The sequence below is a fragment of the Apodemus sylvaticus genome, chromosome 2 (genome assembly GCF_947179515.1).
Source record: "Apodemus sylvaticus chromosome 2, mApoSyl1.1, whole genome shotgun sequence".
Lineage (NCBI taxonomy): Eukaryota > Metazoa > Chordata > Mammalia > Rodentia > Muridae > Apodemus > Apodemus sylvaticus.
Window position 1 is genome coordinate 88,070,777 of NC_067473.1, and position 18,422 is coordinate 88,089,198.

General features: G+C 34.7%; 1 protein-coding gene across 1 annotated transcript in view; it reads left to right on the forward strand.

Annotated features, from left to right (window-relative positions):
• Ccser1 (coiled-coil serine rich protein 1) overlaps positions 1-4,499 on the forward strand; it is a 650,334-nt gene extending 645,835 nt beyond the window's left edge. The window contains exon 10 of the mRNA XM_052173839.1: positions 3,456-4,499. Within this exon, the coding sequence (XP_052029799.1) occupies positions 3,456-3,515 (60 nt within the window). The 3' untranslated portion in view covers positions 3,516-4,499. The remainder of the gene's footprint in view (positions 1-3,455) is intronic.
• The last annotated feature ends 13,923 nt before the right edge of the window (positions 4,500-18,422 follow it).

Consider the following 18,422-nt stretch of genomic DNA (forward strand, 5'->3'; position numbering starts at 1 on the left):
TTAGGGGACAAGAGACTTTGAAATTGATAGATTGAACGTATTTAAAAATAAAGATATGAAGTGATTTTTATAATGTAGTGTTAGAGAATGAAGAGAAAAGTTTCATAAATGTATTTATATGAAACTGGCACAGAAGCAGGAAATTTTAGAATATTCCATTAGAAAGTTTCTTAAAAGCATGCCACATATATCATTAACCTTATGCACTGTAAAGTAAGAATGCAGGGAAATTATACTCTTTAGTGATGCCATGTTAAGATGGTAATTACAATTTTAAATTTATGAAGCTGAATTAGTATATAGAAAATTTATACCAAAGAGTGTAATTTGCAGTTCAGAATACTTAAAGAGTCAGTTCTATAAATAACAAAATTATTTCAGATTTATCATTATTTTATGGATTTTATATTTATAAATGGATTTATGGATTTGGATTTAATCCATCACATTGATGTTATATTCCATTGCAGAATTGTTTTCTGGAAGAAAAATAGTATAAAATGTTAATCATTTTCTTCAATTTATAAGGAGAACCGGGAACTGGATGAATTGTTTATTCTCTAAGCTAAAGCTGAAACTGATGTGGAGCTGAAAATATCATTTTTTACAACTCTTTGCTTTTTGTGAAGTAGGCTGCAAAAAAGCAACTAAAACCTTTTTCCCTGTCTGTTTTGAGATAGGGTCTGTGTAGCCTAGGCTCAGTTGGCACTTACTATGTAGTTAGTGTAAGATGGCCAAAAACTCATGGCAACACTTCTGCGTCAGTAACAGACATGAGCTACCACACCAGGCCTAAAACACTAATTTTTAGTAAATAGGGGTTTTACAAATATTCGTTGACTCTGAAAAAAATTATTATTCTTCTTTCATGACAATATCAAAATGAAATGTAAAACTAAAATAAATTTATGTAAGTTATAACATAAGCAAATATTAGTTAATGTGAGTGTACATTTTTCATCTCTGAATGCCTTTTATGTCACCTTCTTTTTCACATAAACAGAATCACATTCTATATCATATACATAGCCCAGACAATCTGAAATTTTGCCATTTTAAATCTAATAATTACCATTTTACAAAAGTAAAATATAATTTTCTTAACAATTTAACTGGATGTCATTTAATCATATGAACACTTTAGTCCTTTTTATGTATCTTCACAACATATCCTGTTAATGAATAAACTTGTCACATACACACTGTCTGGCAAAGAAATTATTGAGAAAACAATAGAGTTAGCCAAAACTCATAAAAGGTATCTATAAAATTATGTCAGCACATAAATTATCATATATTTATACATATATACATAGATGCATGTGATATATATTTATATATATATACATTTCCATATATATACATTTCAAACAATATGCTCCTAAGATATACCCACATTGGTATTTCTTGTCACAGATGATGATGGAAAAATAACACAAGCACTCATTAATAGAGCTTATTTGATAACAAACTGGTTTCAAATAGATGGCTATCCAAGCAAAAAGGAAGAGGAAATATCAATATTCTCATATAGAGATGTCTTAGACTATTAATAAGTCGAGGCAACTTATAAATCTCTTATGCTGCATCTCCTCTTATTTGTCTAATTCATAGACAACTCCAAATGGAGATAAGAGAACACTTACCTGAGAAGGAAAGCGAGCTAGGGCTTCCAATAGAAGAGATGAAACCAAGGAGACTACTGTTGAATGTGTCTGTAAATAAGGTTTGCATGGAAAAAGGAAGAGATAAAAGGCACTTGACTTATCTGAACTTACTTGGACTTGAAACGGTAACATACACCTTAGAAGTGAGTTTCTAAATGTGGTGTTTTGCCCATTTCTCTAGTTAGATATCTTCAGTGAGTTTTCTTTTCAGGGCAAAGAGAACTACTGTCCACTTTGCTCAGCAGTATACCTCTGTCCAAAGAAGCAGTGCCCTCAGAGTGTTAATTTGAAATCATTCAAGCCTTTCAGCCTCATTTTCAGTATGTACTAATGAGCCTGCGTGTCCAAGTAATGAGCAGTATTCCATGAGACCACAGACAAATTTCCCTTACATGCTATTAACATATAACACTTTGACAGTATACATACTATATTACACACGCACTCATACACAGAAACACACACACACACACACCTTCACACTGCTTATCAGTAAATTTTGGAGATTAAAATCAGAATTCCTTAAACCTCATGACTGTTCATATTTTCCACTTCCTAATTATGTAATACCACCTTCTGTCCTTATTCAGAACTGCTCTGGAGACACTGCTCTGTCACACCACATTTTCTTATAAAGCTCCTTGGAGTGGACTCAAATAAGAAGGTTTCTTCTTCTTTTTTAATTTTTTTATTCATTTATATGCCAATTGTTGCCACCCTTCCTGGCCCCACCCCCAGAGTTCTTCACCTCAACCCCCATCCCCTTTGCCCCGGAGAGGTTGCTCCCCCCACTACCTGCCTCCTCACACCACTCCATCCCATCTTACTTCCCCTGGCATCCTCCTTCCCTGGGGTATCAAGTCTCTACAGAATTAGGCACATTCTGTCCTGCTGAGGCCACACAAGGTAGTCCTCTCCTACATATATGCCAGGGCACAGGACCCAGCTCATTTATGCACTTTAGTTGATGGCTTAGTCTCTAAGAGCTCCCAGGGGTCTGGGTTAGTAGATAAGTTTGTTTTCTTATGGAGTGAAGGTTTCTTTTTGTGTGGAATCCCTTCAGAATCTTCCAATGCTGTTTGTACTACAGATCTTATATGTCACTAAATCTTATATACTGACACATGTCACATACATATATATAGGATATACATGGTACATAACACAATATTATAGTGTTGATCCTATGTCATGCATATCTCTTCATAACTTTTACTGTCCTTAAAAACACTGAACTATCTTACACTTCTTAGACCTTACACTTCCTTTTGTGAGTATTTTCTAATTGGATTTTCTTGTTTCAAAATAGGTGAAATATTTGAAATGTTTTAATTTCTTGCCATGTGAAGTTTCAGCATTAATCACACATTGAAAGATTAGAGTAATAATCACAGTAGATTAAGGAAATCATCCTGGAGCTTTGTATGTAGGGCTCAGCAAGTAACTGTGGTACCCAAAAATCTTCAACAGAACTTTGTAGTTTATCTATTATCATATTATTGGGCTGTTTTTTACTTGAGAAATGTATAAAGAGTTGAAAAAACTATTTTGTACTTGGTTGAAATACGAAAAATATAATTTTATTTCAAAGTTTCATTCTTTCCTTTTACATCACTAAAATATTCTTTGTAAATGCTAATAACAAATATTGACATAAAATTACCAACAGAAGAGTTTCATGTCAATCTGTATTTTTTATTTAAGTACTTATACATTTAATATCTTCATTTAAAATTTCATTTCATTTTGTTATTTGCCATTCATTTCTTTTTGTTTTCTTTTTTCAAGGCCCTGTGGAATCCTACATGCACTGGAGGCTTATTTAAACCAGTATATATTTCAAGCTAGATTTAACAATCATTTGACCACGAATAATTCATCACTGATCTTTGGCATGTTAAATATTGATTGAAATCAATTTTTCTATGAATCCTGTTAACTCTTTTGCAGATGTGTAAGGCGGAAACTGTTTCATCCTAAGCACTGTATTCATTTGCATTTCTAAACAATTGCCACAGAATATTAATGGAGATTCAATGGACATATGTTTGCTTTTACTTATTGTATTTTTATAAGAAAACATACTCTTTTATTTAAAGATAATATCTATATACAAATTCCTAAGATGTAATATTCCACTTGGCAGTAAACATTGATTATCCTCCTTATATTTATCATTTGGGTTTCTTTTTTGTTGATAAACTTTGTGCTATTTATGTTATATTCAGTGTCCATCAGATAGATTGGAAATGAAACCTTTGTTACCTCATTTTGGTGGGATATCTCCCAAGGATGAACTGGATTATTTGTAACCTCTTCCCATCACATTAACCCCAGGAGGTGACACCGGGTATCTTCAAATGGAACAAGGGAGCTCAGCCTTTATCTAACCACAGAATGTAATATAGAAACAGAAACAAACTATGTTCTTTAAAAGCAGATAAACAAGCTTAGCTGTTGGTCTCACAGTGACAGAAGTTTGTTGAACGTATGTGGTATAAGAAGAGGCCTTACTCTGAGCTAAACCTCTGTGGGTCCCTTTCTCTTGCCTTCCTATAATAGCCCCACCTTATTGAACTGAATAGTGTCCAGAAGGCACTCATGAAAAGCACAGTTTATTTCAAGGATCATTCAGTGCTATGGGCAGGATGTTGTTCAGTAGAATGGCCACAGGGCTCCAGAGAGAAGAATAGGTTTTAATGAGCCTCTACCCTTTAAAAAGACACAATGAAATCATTATAATTATCAACATTAATGTATAGAAATATGTCATTAAATTATTTGGATCTTTATGTTACATGTGTATGAATGACTAAATGCTGGGTGAAAACTATGGTGTTAAATAAAACTATAAATATATTTATTTACACATGAACATTGTATGTGCTCTTATTGACTCTATCTCTTAAGCATTATTCTAGGATCCAACATATTAAAACTTTTTTCTTTCTTCTAAGGTTTTCTAGAATTTATTCTCTTCTCTTCTTTTAGATGGTTTACATGTGAAATCTTTATATAGAGACAAGGCAATATGCCATTCCCTTTTGTCAAGCATTCCCATCATATACTTTTTTCTCATCAAATTGCATGATCAGAATATTTACAAGAGTAATTCAATTAAAGACACCATGAACTGATAAAGAAGACAAAATCTGGTGTAAATTACCAGAGTCAATTGATAAAAAGCACTTTTGATTTCCTCAAAAGCCCTGAAGCTGTCAATGCAGAGGAAACAAACCACCTTCCTCAAAGGTACAGCTGCTGGATTGCCCTTTATTTATTCATTTTATTGATTAATTATCTTATTTATTCATATCCCAAATGTTGCCCTACATGACCCCCCTTTCAGAGTTTTTCCCCCATCCCTCCTCCCCTTTGCTTCTGAGAGGGTGCTCCCCAGCATACCCCTCTCCTTGGGGTATCAAGTCCCTACAGGATTAGAAACATACTCTCCCACTGAGGCTAGACAAGGCAGTTCTCTGCTACATGTGTCGGGAGCTTCAGAACAGCCTGTGTAAACTTATATGTGGCTTAGTTTTGGGAACTCTCCGGGCTCTAGGTTAGTTGACACTGTTGGTCTTCCAATGGGGTTGTCATCCCCTTCAGTTCCTTTAATCCTTCACCTGACTCTTCCATAGGAGTCTACAACTGCAGTCTAGTGCTTAGCTGTGAGTTTCTGCCGCTGACTACTTCAGCTACTTGTTGGGTCTCTCAGAGGACAGCCTTGCTAAGCTCCTGTCTACAAGCACAACCTAACATCAGTAATAGTATAGGTTTGGTGCCCGCCTTTGGAATGGATCCCAAGTTGAGCCGCTCACTGGTTGGACAGTCATTGATTCTATGCTCCCTTTATTATTTTTTTTTTGTCCCTGCATTTCTTTTAGACAAGAAAATTTTAGGTCAAAAAATTTGAAGGTGGATTGGTGTTGACATCTCTCTACTGGGAGCCCTGTCTAACTACTGGAGGTTGTGTCTTCAGGTTCTATCTCCCCACTGTTAGGCATTTTGGCTAAGGCTGCACACACTAAGTCTCTGTGTAGCCTACCCCATCCCAAGTCTTTGGGACTTTCTAGAGGTTCCTCCCAATACTGGAAGCTGCATATTTCCATTCATTCTCTTGGGCTTCTCCCTCTGGGCTTCTCATCTGTCTTCCTGATAAACTTGATCAGACCCTCCTTTCCCCTCCCTCTCCCCTCTCCTACCTAGGTCCCTTTCTCCCTCCTCTTCCCATTATTAATTTGTTCCTGCTTCAAAGTGTGATGGAAACATGCTCACTTGGGCTTCCTCTTTGTTCAACTTCTTAGAGTATGTAGGTGTATCGCCCTTTAATAACAGCAAACTGTTTACTTTGTGATCTTGATACCTCGCCCAACTCTCTCCATTACCCCTTTCTCCCTTTATGTTTTGCCCATTACCATATATATGACAGCATGTTCACAATTCACTACTTTCAATTTCAAATATATAAAACAGTAAAAAAAAAAAAAGGATTTTCAGAATTTTTCACTGTTTACTATAAAGGGTGATTCTTTTTATATATCACTCTCCATTTAACTGTGACATTATAGTTTTCCAAGTCTTACTCAATAGCATAGACCATGTATAAAATACTAATATGAGTGTTACAATTATTTCCTTAAAAATATATAAACAGTATTAAAATATTTAGCTGCATTTCAGGAAGCACACATACTAAGGCTAATTATTCTTTTCAATAGCCAAAAAATAGGCTTAGGGCTTGTATGAGTGATGCAGTTTGTGCATCACCAGTATTTATTGATTAATAAAAATAGTATGCCTGCAATTTTACTTACATATTAAATATAATATGTATCTTTATTTACCCTAGAAATATAAAGTATAGATTAAAAAATTATGCCTGTTACATTGTGTTTTGTACTTGTATTTTCTTATAGGTTTCTATAATTAGGATTCTATCCTAGTTGAATTTTCCATGTATAAACTTTTTCGAACAGTTTCCTGTAACATGCTCTGCTCATACAGTCATTGTCTTCATACTGTAGTATGCTGCCACATTACAAGCCACAATAGCCAGTCCCGTCTGCTACTAAGAGACTGTTGTGTGCAAGCATCAAAGCATTATGTGGCATGCCTTCACTGTGTCCAGAGAAGAGAAAATGTAAAATAAGAAAGTTCTGTATCAGACAGTGACAACCTAAATTTGCTTTAAAAACAATAACGTTGCTAACAACTTTTACAGATATTGGTAAATGTTAGCTATTAATATATCATAGACAAGCTTTCTGTTTCAGATTTAAATCCCTGATTTTCATTAGAAATATCATTGCTTTATTTTAAATTGTCTCCTAAATTTTACTTAAAATATAAAAAAGACAAATAGGAACCATCAAGTTTGTGTGTGTATATGTATGTGTGTTAAAGAAAAGTTCAAATTATCTTCAATTTTACAAGACAGACAACTTACTATCATGCATTTACAGAATAAATTATATACTTCTTTTTACTAGACCAAATGCAAATTTAAAAGACTAAAGTAAAAGAAGGAAAGGAAAAACCTCAGTGTAAGCATATTTTCACATGGTGGTATGAATAGAAGGCTCAGGAGTTAAGAGTACTTGTTACTCTTGCAGAGGTCTCAAGTTCAATTCCCAGCACCACATGGCTAGGTGGGAGCCACCATCCGTAGCTCCTCTTTCTAATAGATGTAGCCCCTGCTTCTTACTTCCTCTGCATCACGTATACACACAGGTTGTTTTGTTGTTTTGTTTTTTCAGTTACCTTTTGTTTCTCTCTTCATTAATATACAAATTACCTGGTTTTACTGGTCCTAGGGCTGTCTCCAATTAATCTACTTGACTAAATTTTTTCCCTCTATTGTCTCTTGATCATTCAGAAACATTAGCACCTTGTTCATTTTCATTTTTTTTTAATTTTTATTTTATTGGTGTTTTTCTTTATTTACATTTCAAATATCACATTTTTAAAATTTATTGATATATTTATTTACATTTCAAATGATTTCCCCTTTTCTGGACCCCCACTCCCCGAAAGTCCCATCAGTCCCCTTCCCTCCCCCTGTTTTCCCACCCAACCCTTCCCACTTCCCTGTTCTGATTTTGCTCTATACTGCTTCACTGAGTCTTTTCAGAACATGGAGCCACTCCTCCGTTCTTCTTGTACCTCATTTGATGTGTGGGTTATGTTTTGGGTATTCCAGTTTTCTAGGTTAATATCCACTTATTAGTGAGTGCATACCATGATTTTATTGAAGACTTAAAGGGACAGTAAAGTTCAGTGAGCAGCTTAGGAGCATCACCCAGGCACTGTATCCCTACTTCAGAAGAAGCTTCTCATTCACATGCTGCTGGTCTTCCTAACAGTCAGGAAATGCTATCCTTTCTTCACTATGTGAAAAAGTGACTCAGGGTAAAGAAAGTATTCATTCATCTCCACAGGGAGTAAAAATCACTCTTGTCTACTATCCATCCTGTAAAGGTCCAGCAGAAAGAATAGGCATGCCACACACAATTTTGACTTCTCATACAAGTTTTATATTAAGAAGGATGGCAAGGTATCACCTGGGATGAAATATGATGTGAGTGTAAGGGCAATGGCTTCATACAGAGATAAATGTGCAGATTTTCATTACCCACTGCTTCATGTGTGCCAAAAGGTTTATGTTTAAACAAGAATTTTACTCATTAAGTTAAATGTTCACTGTTAATGTTCATAAAGCATTATATTAAAGTATCTAAGTCTCTATCATTTAGTTGTAGACTCATGAGCTTAGATTCCTGAAAATTAATGATTCGTCTAAGAATACTAAACAGGCAAGCCAGTCATTCAAGTACATCAGGAGTAAAGCCTTAAATGTATAGAAACACATGATCCGTGAAATTATTTCCTTAGTGTTTGTCACCAGAATGAAAGCTTCACAAAAAATATTGTTTTTAAGGAAAAAAATCATGTCATCTATTGAATAAATTGTACATGTATGCTGGATTACAATGACAAAGACCATTCAGTTCTATACACCAAAAATCAGATGCACAAAAGTTATAGATCTTATTCAGTAAAATTTTCTTTTACTGGGGTATCCTTTTATCACATTTTCAATACCCAACATTCTTTCTTCTACCTCTTGTACTCTGTCAACAAAACTTACTGAGTTGCTAAATTTTTCATTTCCAGATTTTATTCATTTTGAGTTTTCTTCATTGATTTTATTTCCATGTTAGGGTCTCAAACAGTTTTATTTATTTCCTTCTATGGCTAGTGTTTTCATAGATTTATTTAAGGGGCTTATTCATTTCCTTCATAAAGATCTTTATTATCTTCATACAAGCTGTTTTAAGGTCTTTGTCTTATGCTTCAGCTATGTTCCAATACTCAGGACTCACTGTGGTAAGGTTGCTGGGCTCTTGAAGAGATGTATTGTCCTGGTTCTATACTAGCGTGTAAGCATCTAGGTTGTGGAGGATTTTAATTCTAAGTCTGATATCTGGTCTTAAGTTTGTTGAGTAGGTAGCTTGTTCCTTGGTTTTTGTTGATATCTGGTTCTTAGGAGAGTGTGGAAGCAGTATGTCATCTGGTAGAACATTTTTCTGAGACCCTTATAGCTGTTATCATTTGGGGTCTGGACAAAATGTTTCTAGGTATTAGGATCTGATACTTAAGGATGGGGATTCTTGGTTGGGGTGAGGGTTCACAGGAGGGGGGAACAGGCTGATTGATAAGAATCTGGGGAAGAGAGCAATGATAGGTCAAGGTAGTCTGATACAGACCTGAGGATGAGAGTGGGGGTTTGAGTATGAACAAAAGGAGGTAGAGTGAAGACTTGAACCTTGCCAGCAATCTTTGCTGGCCTACCTCCTTATCTGTCAGGTTCAACCACGGGGTTTGTAGAGAATGTGTGCTGGCATTGGAGCTGGAAATGAGTCTGGGGATTGAATTTTGAGGTGAAGAAGGAGAAGGGAAGATCTAGAGTTAGCCTACCATTTTTCTTGGTTGTGGGCCTTGGAGTGTTTCCAAGGAATGTCTGCTGGTGTTTGAGGCTGGGATAACAGAATGCATAAGGAGGAAGGTTGGAGAAGGTCTGAGTGATCAGTTGGTGATGTAGGCAGAGGAAGGGGAAGCCTCAGTTGTTGGTCTGCTCTAGAGCTGTAGGTAAAACTGGAGAATTAGAATTGGAAGAGACAAAGAAGCGGTGAAACACCACAGTTAGGCTGCCTGCTTCCCTGACTGGAGTCCTGTTGTAACTATTTTAAGACAGATGATCTCACTTGACAGTATTTATCTCAGAATCATTATTGTACCTGTCAGAGTAATTTATTGTGACACTGTTGTTGCAGCAGCACATTTACTCATTTACCTTCCCACAACTTTATCATTAAACACATTTTTCTTCCAAAAATATCTCTAGGGATTTTAAGTGACAAATAAATGTCTTAAATGTGTGAACAAAAATGACTTTCTTATTTCTAAATAACATGCTTTGTTTGCTACAGAAATAGATCATTTGCACCAGATAAGACATGTAGGTTTAATGCATTTTCCTCCTGACTAATGTGCTTTAACATCTTCCCATGTTGTCTCCTAAATCATTGATTACATTTCAGTCTTCATGATATAAACATAAAATCTCCTTCTATCCCTCATTACACGATGTGCATCTTTACTTAATGAGAAAGTCCCCAATGAATTTTATTTCATAAACCTAGCAAACTGCATTATTCTGAATGAACTTTAATGTTGATGGTAAAAGGAAATGGTTGTATTGCTCACAGTTTGGAGACTCCCACCCTCTTAAATGAGTCAACTATTTTAATTTCAAATTAAATAAGTAAACATTAATGTATTATAATTGTGATTGGCTTGTAAGTTTTAAGTTATTCCTTTACTCACCTCAGCCCCTATGTGAGTGCACATATATATTCACTTTAAATATACATACAGAATTAGTTGCTAATTTTTTGACTGAACATTTGTAGAGTATAAAATATATTGTGTCAAGTTGGAAGAATACCTTATTTAGAATTTGAGAAATGCCATTTTTTATTTGTTCTAAGTATTTTATTACACATGTTTGTACTTATATCATATGATCTAGAGAAAATACTTATAATTTCAGAAAGATTATAAGTTTATGTATTATTTTTGCAAATTTACATTTTATCTACTCAATCATTAAACAGATTGACACATTTTTATGGTTAGTTTCTGCAGTTTGACAATAGTAAACCCTGCATTACAAAATATGTAATACTAACATTTCTGAGCATTTTTCGTGTTGTAAAAAATAAGTGGCTGAAATATTCAGAAGATTATGTTCAGTGTGCTATCTTTTAAAATATTCAAAAACACCATCTTTTATGTTAGTTTCCAGGATTTCTATTTAATTGTTTATTCAAGATTTTTTTGTTTAATTGAAACATTTGCTAAACATCTATAGTGTGCTGGGTCCTGAACTATATAGCTAAATAATACCATAAACCAGCTTACTGTATAAGTAAGTTTTAGCAATATTTCCAGTGATGATCACAGTACTTTTTACAACATTAAAAATATGTTCAAGGTGATCATTTTAGATCATAGCATATTTTAAAACAATTTGTGATCAGCTTTCAGCTTATTGATTTCAGGGATCATGCCATATCTTGGTTAAGAAAATGAGAAGTGATATTGATATATTAAGAACATCATTAGTATTAGTTACACAAGTGCTCTTTGGGTTATGTGTACTTCTGTAGCTATGCCCTTTGATTGGCTTAAAGGGAACACCAATCTATTCCTAATGGTTAGTTACATCAAATTTTTAAGAATTACTTTAAATATAGAAAATGAAGTATTTGTAAAGTGAGATTAGATGACATAAAATTTCTAAGAAATTAATAATCTGAAAGAATTTTATGTTTAGTATTGTTAAAATAAATTAAATGCTACAAAATCAGAAAAGCCTTAGGACAGTGGGTCTGTGGTAATCATTAATCATGGTAGTGGATAAGAAGCAGCACTGTATATGTATCCAAGGAATGGCTAGAAGTCCTGTGCACTTGTGTATTTTCTTCTTATGTGCTGCATTTATGAAAACAAATTAATAAAATGTAATAAAATACATGCCATTATTCATACATTACCTTATTCCAATAAGTACCTAGATTATGTGTTCTATGCCAGAAACTTTTGGAAGTTTTAGGTAGTCAAAAACAGCAACTATCATTCTATTCATATCTCATTTAATAAACTAAGGACTTTAAATGATATGTCCCTTATCTTTACTGAACAGATGAGGACATTGGGCTTGCAAACAATAAACCATCTCCTGATCTCACAGTCAGCATTCTTGTCCCTGAGCTGATCATATATCAAGGATATGGCCCTTATCATCACTTCATTCCCCGCACAGATACAGTGATATCTACAATAGAGCGTTTGGTATTGATACTCCATCTAACATATAAGGATTGTTATATGAGAAGAATCAGGGGTAGAATTATCAACTGTTTGATCAATACTAATTTATAAAATCCCAACTAATTGTCTGTGGTAAATTGAAAAGACACTAGATAGCATTGATAATGTTTCAATTACAATATAATATTCTAGATTGATTCCTGAAGAGTATGAATGAGTTTCAATTTCAGTTTCTGATGTCACCTCTAACATTACGTTATCATGTTGAGATTATTCAAATTTAAATTTTCATCTACAAGATTAACTCAATAAAATGGAGACCAAAATAAATTTTTATTATTACCTATGTCCTCTGTTGAAGGTTGGAATAAACCAAACAAAACCACAATGTTGAGTTCTAGTGTCATTAATAAGCAAATAGAAAAATGCTTTTAAAATATTATATTATGATATCCTTAGCCATATTATATAAGAATGTAGAATCTAACACATTTCTCTTAGTTCAAAAGCTGTTTGCAATTGTGTGGATCAGAAGATACATAATGACAACTCTTTCACAAGCATACCTTTTAATAAAAATCAGCAAGGTTTCTGCCCACAAGTCTGTTTATCTTAGATAAAGAGAGCCACTTTTAGGATCCCTGAGTACTCCTGAATGCAATATGTTTGCACAGTATAGTGTTTGCTAATGCTTGTGTACTAAGATATGATGTGTTGCTTTGGTGTGTTTCTGTTCTACACACAAGATGACCATTTGTCATATTTCTATGTTCCACTGATATGTTCAGCATCATAAATAAAACCAGCATGGCACCTCTCAACTACCTTGGTATACACCTAATATTATGCTACTAGGATCATGCCAGTGCAGGCACTGTAATAAGCAGAGCTAATGAGAATATTAATCTATACTTCTACTTAAGATGTGTACACACAAACAAGGTAAATAATTTTACAATTCTAAGAAGTCCTTGGGTATGTTTCAAGACTGTTGTTATTTGGTAATTTGTGTCCACACCTAATGCCTAAGTATTGATGAGCAAACATTTTTTCCACAGTGGTCTTGGCTTTGCTTATTTTGCACAGAATAAGAGAAAATGGAAGCATGCCCTTAACATGACTTTCAGTTTTGAACTCTTATTCAAGAGAGGATGATAAAAATTTACTTTTACAGAAATCACTCTGTACCTGAGTGCCTTGCCAAGGAATTCCTTATATTATAGAAGTCTTTTATACAGACAAAAAAAAAAGCAACACTGAAAGAAATGCTTCTGTTTTGTAAAATAGAACTTGGATTTTTTTTTTAAATAAGGAATTTTTTTCAGTTACCTTCCTTTTACAAATCTCAGGATGGATGAAGAGCATTGGAAATGCGGATTAAATGCTCTCTCTCTAGCTTTTCATAGATTCTCTTGCTTGAAAATTTCTGTACATGGTTAGAAAATATTGTTAGAAATCAAACAATAATGTAAGAAATATTTTTTCATAAATGTAATTGAAGATGTGTTATAAAAAAAATCCACTCTAGATGTAACTCTTCAGAGCAAAGTAGAATTTTATGCTTGGGTATCAAGAAAGAGAGAGGCACAGGGGGAAGACTTCCAGCAAATATAGCTGATAATTTTTTATTCTGGGTGCTTCTAAATTGTTTCAGTCATATTTTTTACCATTGCATTTAGAAAGTTGGAGTTTTCAGGACAAAAAGTAGGTATATTATAGGGACTCTAACTTTTAGTAAATCTCCCCAGTTATAGTTGTTTAACTAGACAGGCGGTTTCTGGATATTAATTTTACTATCACATAACTATGATCTTTCTTTTTTTTTCAAGTATTACTACTGCAGAAGCTTAAGTTACTTTACAAGAAAAAAAATCATTGGAAGAAGAACCTTTCAGAAAGCAGTCTTCAAAGTAAATTTACTTATGTTGAATTGATATGGAAGCAATTATTGAAAGGTGGTAAAACAAAGGAAAAATGTTTCTAGAGGAAGCCATTTTAACTCATTCTGGTATTTTTTTTCCTAAGCAACAATACTCAGTTGAAGGCAGTTGTATTCTTCAGAGGAGAGTGGAAAAGACTGAAGTTAGTTTTGGAAATCACTACTACAGGCTTTCACTGTGACCTAGTAGGAAGAGGCTAGGAATTTTGTTCAATACCCATGTACACAAAACAACTCTCAGCACTTGAAATGTTCACAGCACAAAGACAGGGAAAGACAAGAAGTCTCTTGTCTAGATTGTAGTTATCAATGGGTAAACTGTTAATAGGTACAGTGGTTTCAGTACTTTTCATGGAATAACAAGTCTTGCTCCTTCTCTCATAGCCTATCTTTTCCCAGGGAAGCCCGATAACTGCCCTATTTCAAGAAATGTATTCATTTCTTGTCCTCTGTCCAACAACTCACGCTCTTTAAATCTCCATTATGAGGAAGTAGCCCATTTTCCTCATGATTACCACAATATAGTCTAATTTTCAATTCATTGTTTTCTTGTGGTGATATTTGTCTTAATATTCTAATCATTCCTGACAGGAAAAATAACTGAGAGGATGAAATGCATACATTTTGCTCATAGATTCAAGGATTTTCATCCCTAATAATAGGACAGTTTTGTTTATAATCTTAGGCAAATGTGGTAGGCATTGTTTACATCGTGGAGGACAAATAGCAGCGAATAGGAAGAAGGGGAAGGTCAACCTTCAGAAGCCCTCCAGGAGTGACCTAGCTTCTCCAGAAATTTGGCCTCTATTCCTAAAAATCCCAGTGTTTCAACTGAGAAACAATCATTCAAGAGATGAGCCCATATATACTCTTTATAATCAAACCAAGGTGTTCTTCTCTTGGCCCTGCATGGTTCATGAGATTTCCACTATGTAAAATGTGTATTCTAACTTTAAGACTTTACTATGTTCAAAAAGTTCCAAAATTGTTTAAAAGTTCATGTATAAGATCTGTATTTAGATTGAAGGAAATCACTTATCTGGGGAACTGACCATATATAGTGAAAAAGAAGTTATCTGCTTCTAATATACACAGTGACATCAAGGAAAAATTCACTTTTCAATGGATTTATTGAAGCATTAAATAGGATAGATGGTGACAAGGAAAACCAAAGACGAAACATTTTAAATGTTAAAGTCCTGTTAGTCTATGGGCAGCATACAAGACATATAGTGCCATTCATTGTGTGAAATCCTATAAGGAATAGTGTCTTTTGTTGGCTGTCTATATGAGGTGTCTAACAACTCTCTCCTGTTACTCATAGTCCTGCTACCTTCAGTATCTTTGGATCCTCATTTAACAACTACTTTATCTGCACTGCTTCCTTCGTAGCCCTTCTGGGGCATCTCCTTTGGGAATCTGACCCTGCTACATATGGTATAGCCTTACTGTCTTTTCTCAAAAAATCTTGACAGAAAACATCATAAAAATGCACCTTTGAACTGAGGATTATGAGCATTTGGTTGTTATGACAGGTCTTGGGGAAAGTTGCCAATTCTGAAGCTGGAACATCACTGGAATAAGTTCAAAGGAAAACAATATGTAGCTCTTCATTTGCATATACATGGACACAATGTGACTCTTCAGAGTTTGGGTACTTGAACACAATAAATGGATCCTTTTGGGTATATGTGATAGGAATTGGAATGTCTGTGTATTCTGCTCCTCAACCAATAAAATCTGTTGTCAAAGAGGTAAAAAAAAAATGCACCTTCAGTATTGTGCATATCTTCAAAATTTTCACCATGTATTTGATATGAGGTCCTACAACAGCTTAAAACACCACTGTATGGGTTTGTAAGTGCTGGCGGGATGAATATGTGAAAGCACTCCTCTGAGTGGTCATAGGCAAGGGGTGAGAAGCATAGGGCATGCTCTCTTTAAGAACCCAGATGTCCCTCAGTGGAGGAGTGGATACAAAAAAATGTGGTATATTTACACCGTGGAATACTACTCAGCAATTAAAAACAATGAATTCATGAAATTTTTAGGCAAATGGTTGGATCTGGAAAATATCCTAAGTGAGGTAACCCAATCACAAAAGAATATACATTGAATGCAGTCACTGATAAGTGGTTATTATCCCAGAAGCTCTGAATACTCAAGATAAAATTAACATGCCAAATGATTTTCAAGAAGGAAGGAAGGAGAGGGCCCTGGTTCTAGAAAGGCTTGATCCAGCACTGTAGGGGATTACCAGGACAGAGAAATGGGACTTGGTGATTGGGGAATGGGTGAAGGGAAAAGGGCTTATGGGACTTATGGGGAGCAGGAAACTGGGAAAGGGGGAATCATTTGGTAAACAACAAATATAGAAAAGAAAAAAAGGAAAAAAAAAAGAAACCATCTTTCAGCCGGGCGGTGGTGGTGCACGCCTGTAATCCCAGCACTCTGGGAGGCAGAGGCAGGTGGATTTCTGAGTTTGAGGCCAGCCTGGTCTACAGAGTGAGTTACAGGACAGCCAGGGCTATACAGAAAAACCCTGTCTCAAAAAAACCAAAGCCAAAAAGCCAAAAAAAAAAAAAGAAAAAGAAAAAGAAAAAAGAAAGAAAGAAAGAAAGAAAGAAAGAAAGAAAGAAGGAAGGAAGGAAGGAAGGAAGGAAGGAAGGAAGGAAGGAAGGAAGGAAGGAAAGAAAGAAAGAAAGAAAGAAAGAAAGAAAGAAAGAAAGAAAGAAAGAAAGAAAGAAAGAAAGAAAGAAAGAAAGAAAGAAAGAAAGAAAGAAAGAAAGAAAGAAAGAAAGAAAGCTTCTTTCAAATGAGTCTACATCTGTTTATGTTCCTGGAGCCTGAGGTTTCTACCTTTTGAAATGTCTTCAGGGTATTTTGGTTAACTTCCCATTGCAAATGGCTTAGCATCTCTGTGTTGACCTGCATCTATTGAATGTCCAAGATGTCCACGGGTTTAAAATGTTCATTTTCTGGTCAAGCTGTGGAACTTTCTGTCTCACTGTTTGATTTCAGTTTGTATTGCAAACTTGACTAAAGGCAGCCACAGACAAAAGAGCTACAGCTGTTTTGGTTACTTTTGGATCCATCCTCTCAACATTTCATAGGCAAACTCTCAACAGATTTTATTTTATTTTATTCTATTTTTTATTTATTTTATTTATTTTTTTGCTAAAATGCAAACCCTTACACCCATTTGAAATCTCCTGAGCTTTGTTCTTCCTTTCTCCCTTTCTATCAGCATTCTTTTCTTCCAAAATAATGTAAGAATATACCATGAGTATTCTTTGTTTCATTCCAGATCTTTGTTAGCCTCCATATTCAAATATTCCAAATCCTTCCTGCAAACCAGTTTCAAAGGGTAGGATGTGCATAAACAGTTGAATTTAAGCAATAGTCTGTTTCCAACTGTCTTTTTTTTTTCTGTTTTATCTCTAGTACTGCAATTGAACATGAGGAGCTATCAATACTGGGCAAGAGCTCTACCATTGAGCAAAACAGCTAGCTCCTGGTTTTAGTAGCTTTTATATAGCAGAAATCACCATATATGACACAATGAAGTTAATGGTAGAAGGATTTATTTGAGCTAGTAGTTTCTGAGATTTGAATCCACCATGGCAAGGATGGTGTGGAGTACATGGAGTACATTAGGTTGTTTATGTCACAGAAGACCAGGTTGCAGAATGTGCCCATAAGCCAGGAGCTTGATCAGGCCCTCAAAAGCCTCCCTGAAATTTCTATTTCTGCCATTAGGGTCTCCCTCTAAAGGTTCTACAGCAGCGGTTCTCAACCTTCTTCCTCATGTTGTGGTGATCCCCCAACCATGAAATTACTTTGGTTACTACTTCATAACTGCAATTTTACTATGGTTATGAATTGTAATGTAAATACTTTTACAGACAGAGGTTTCCCAAAGGAGCCGCAATATACAGACTAAGAACCACGTATCTACAATCTCCCAAGAAGAAAGGGTGTTTAAAACATGAGTCCAATGTAGGCATTAAAATGGCACATATAGGGAAAATAAGTTTTTAGATGAATTTTACATAGGGTTCTGTCAACCCCATTAGATTTTTTTTTAAAATCACATACAATTCCAATATTGTAGACATAGACATTGATCTAATATGGGCTTGAATAAGTTTTATTAAAAACTCTAAATTTAAATATCATATATAGAAATCATTGTAACATTTGATTTCCTATTGCTGTTCAACTTTTATTTCACTCATTTAAAATTTTATTACTTTCCTACAGAGATGTTTCTTACATGGAAATATGCACATTGACAAACACATGTCTTATGCTAATAAAATGTCGAATCCATAGCTATTGCATATTGTTATGACTACAAAACATGTGACTCAGTATATAGACATCTTATTTTATTTTTATTTTTAAGCAAACCTTGTGAT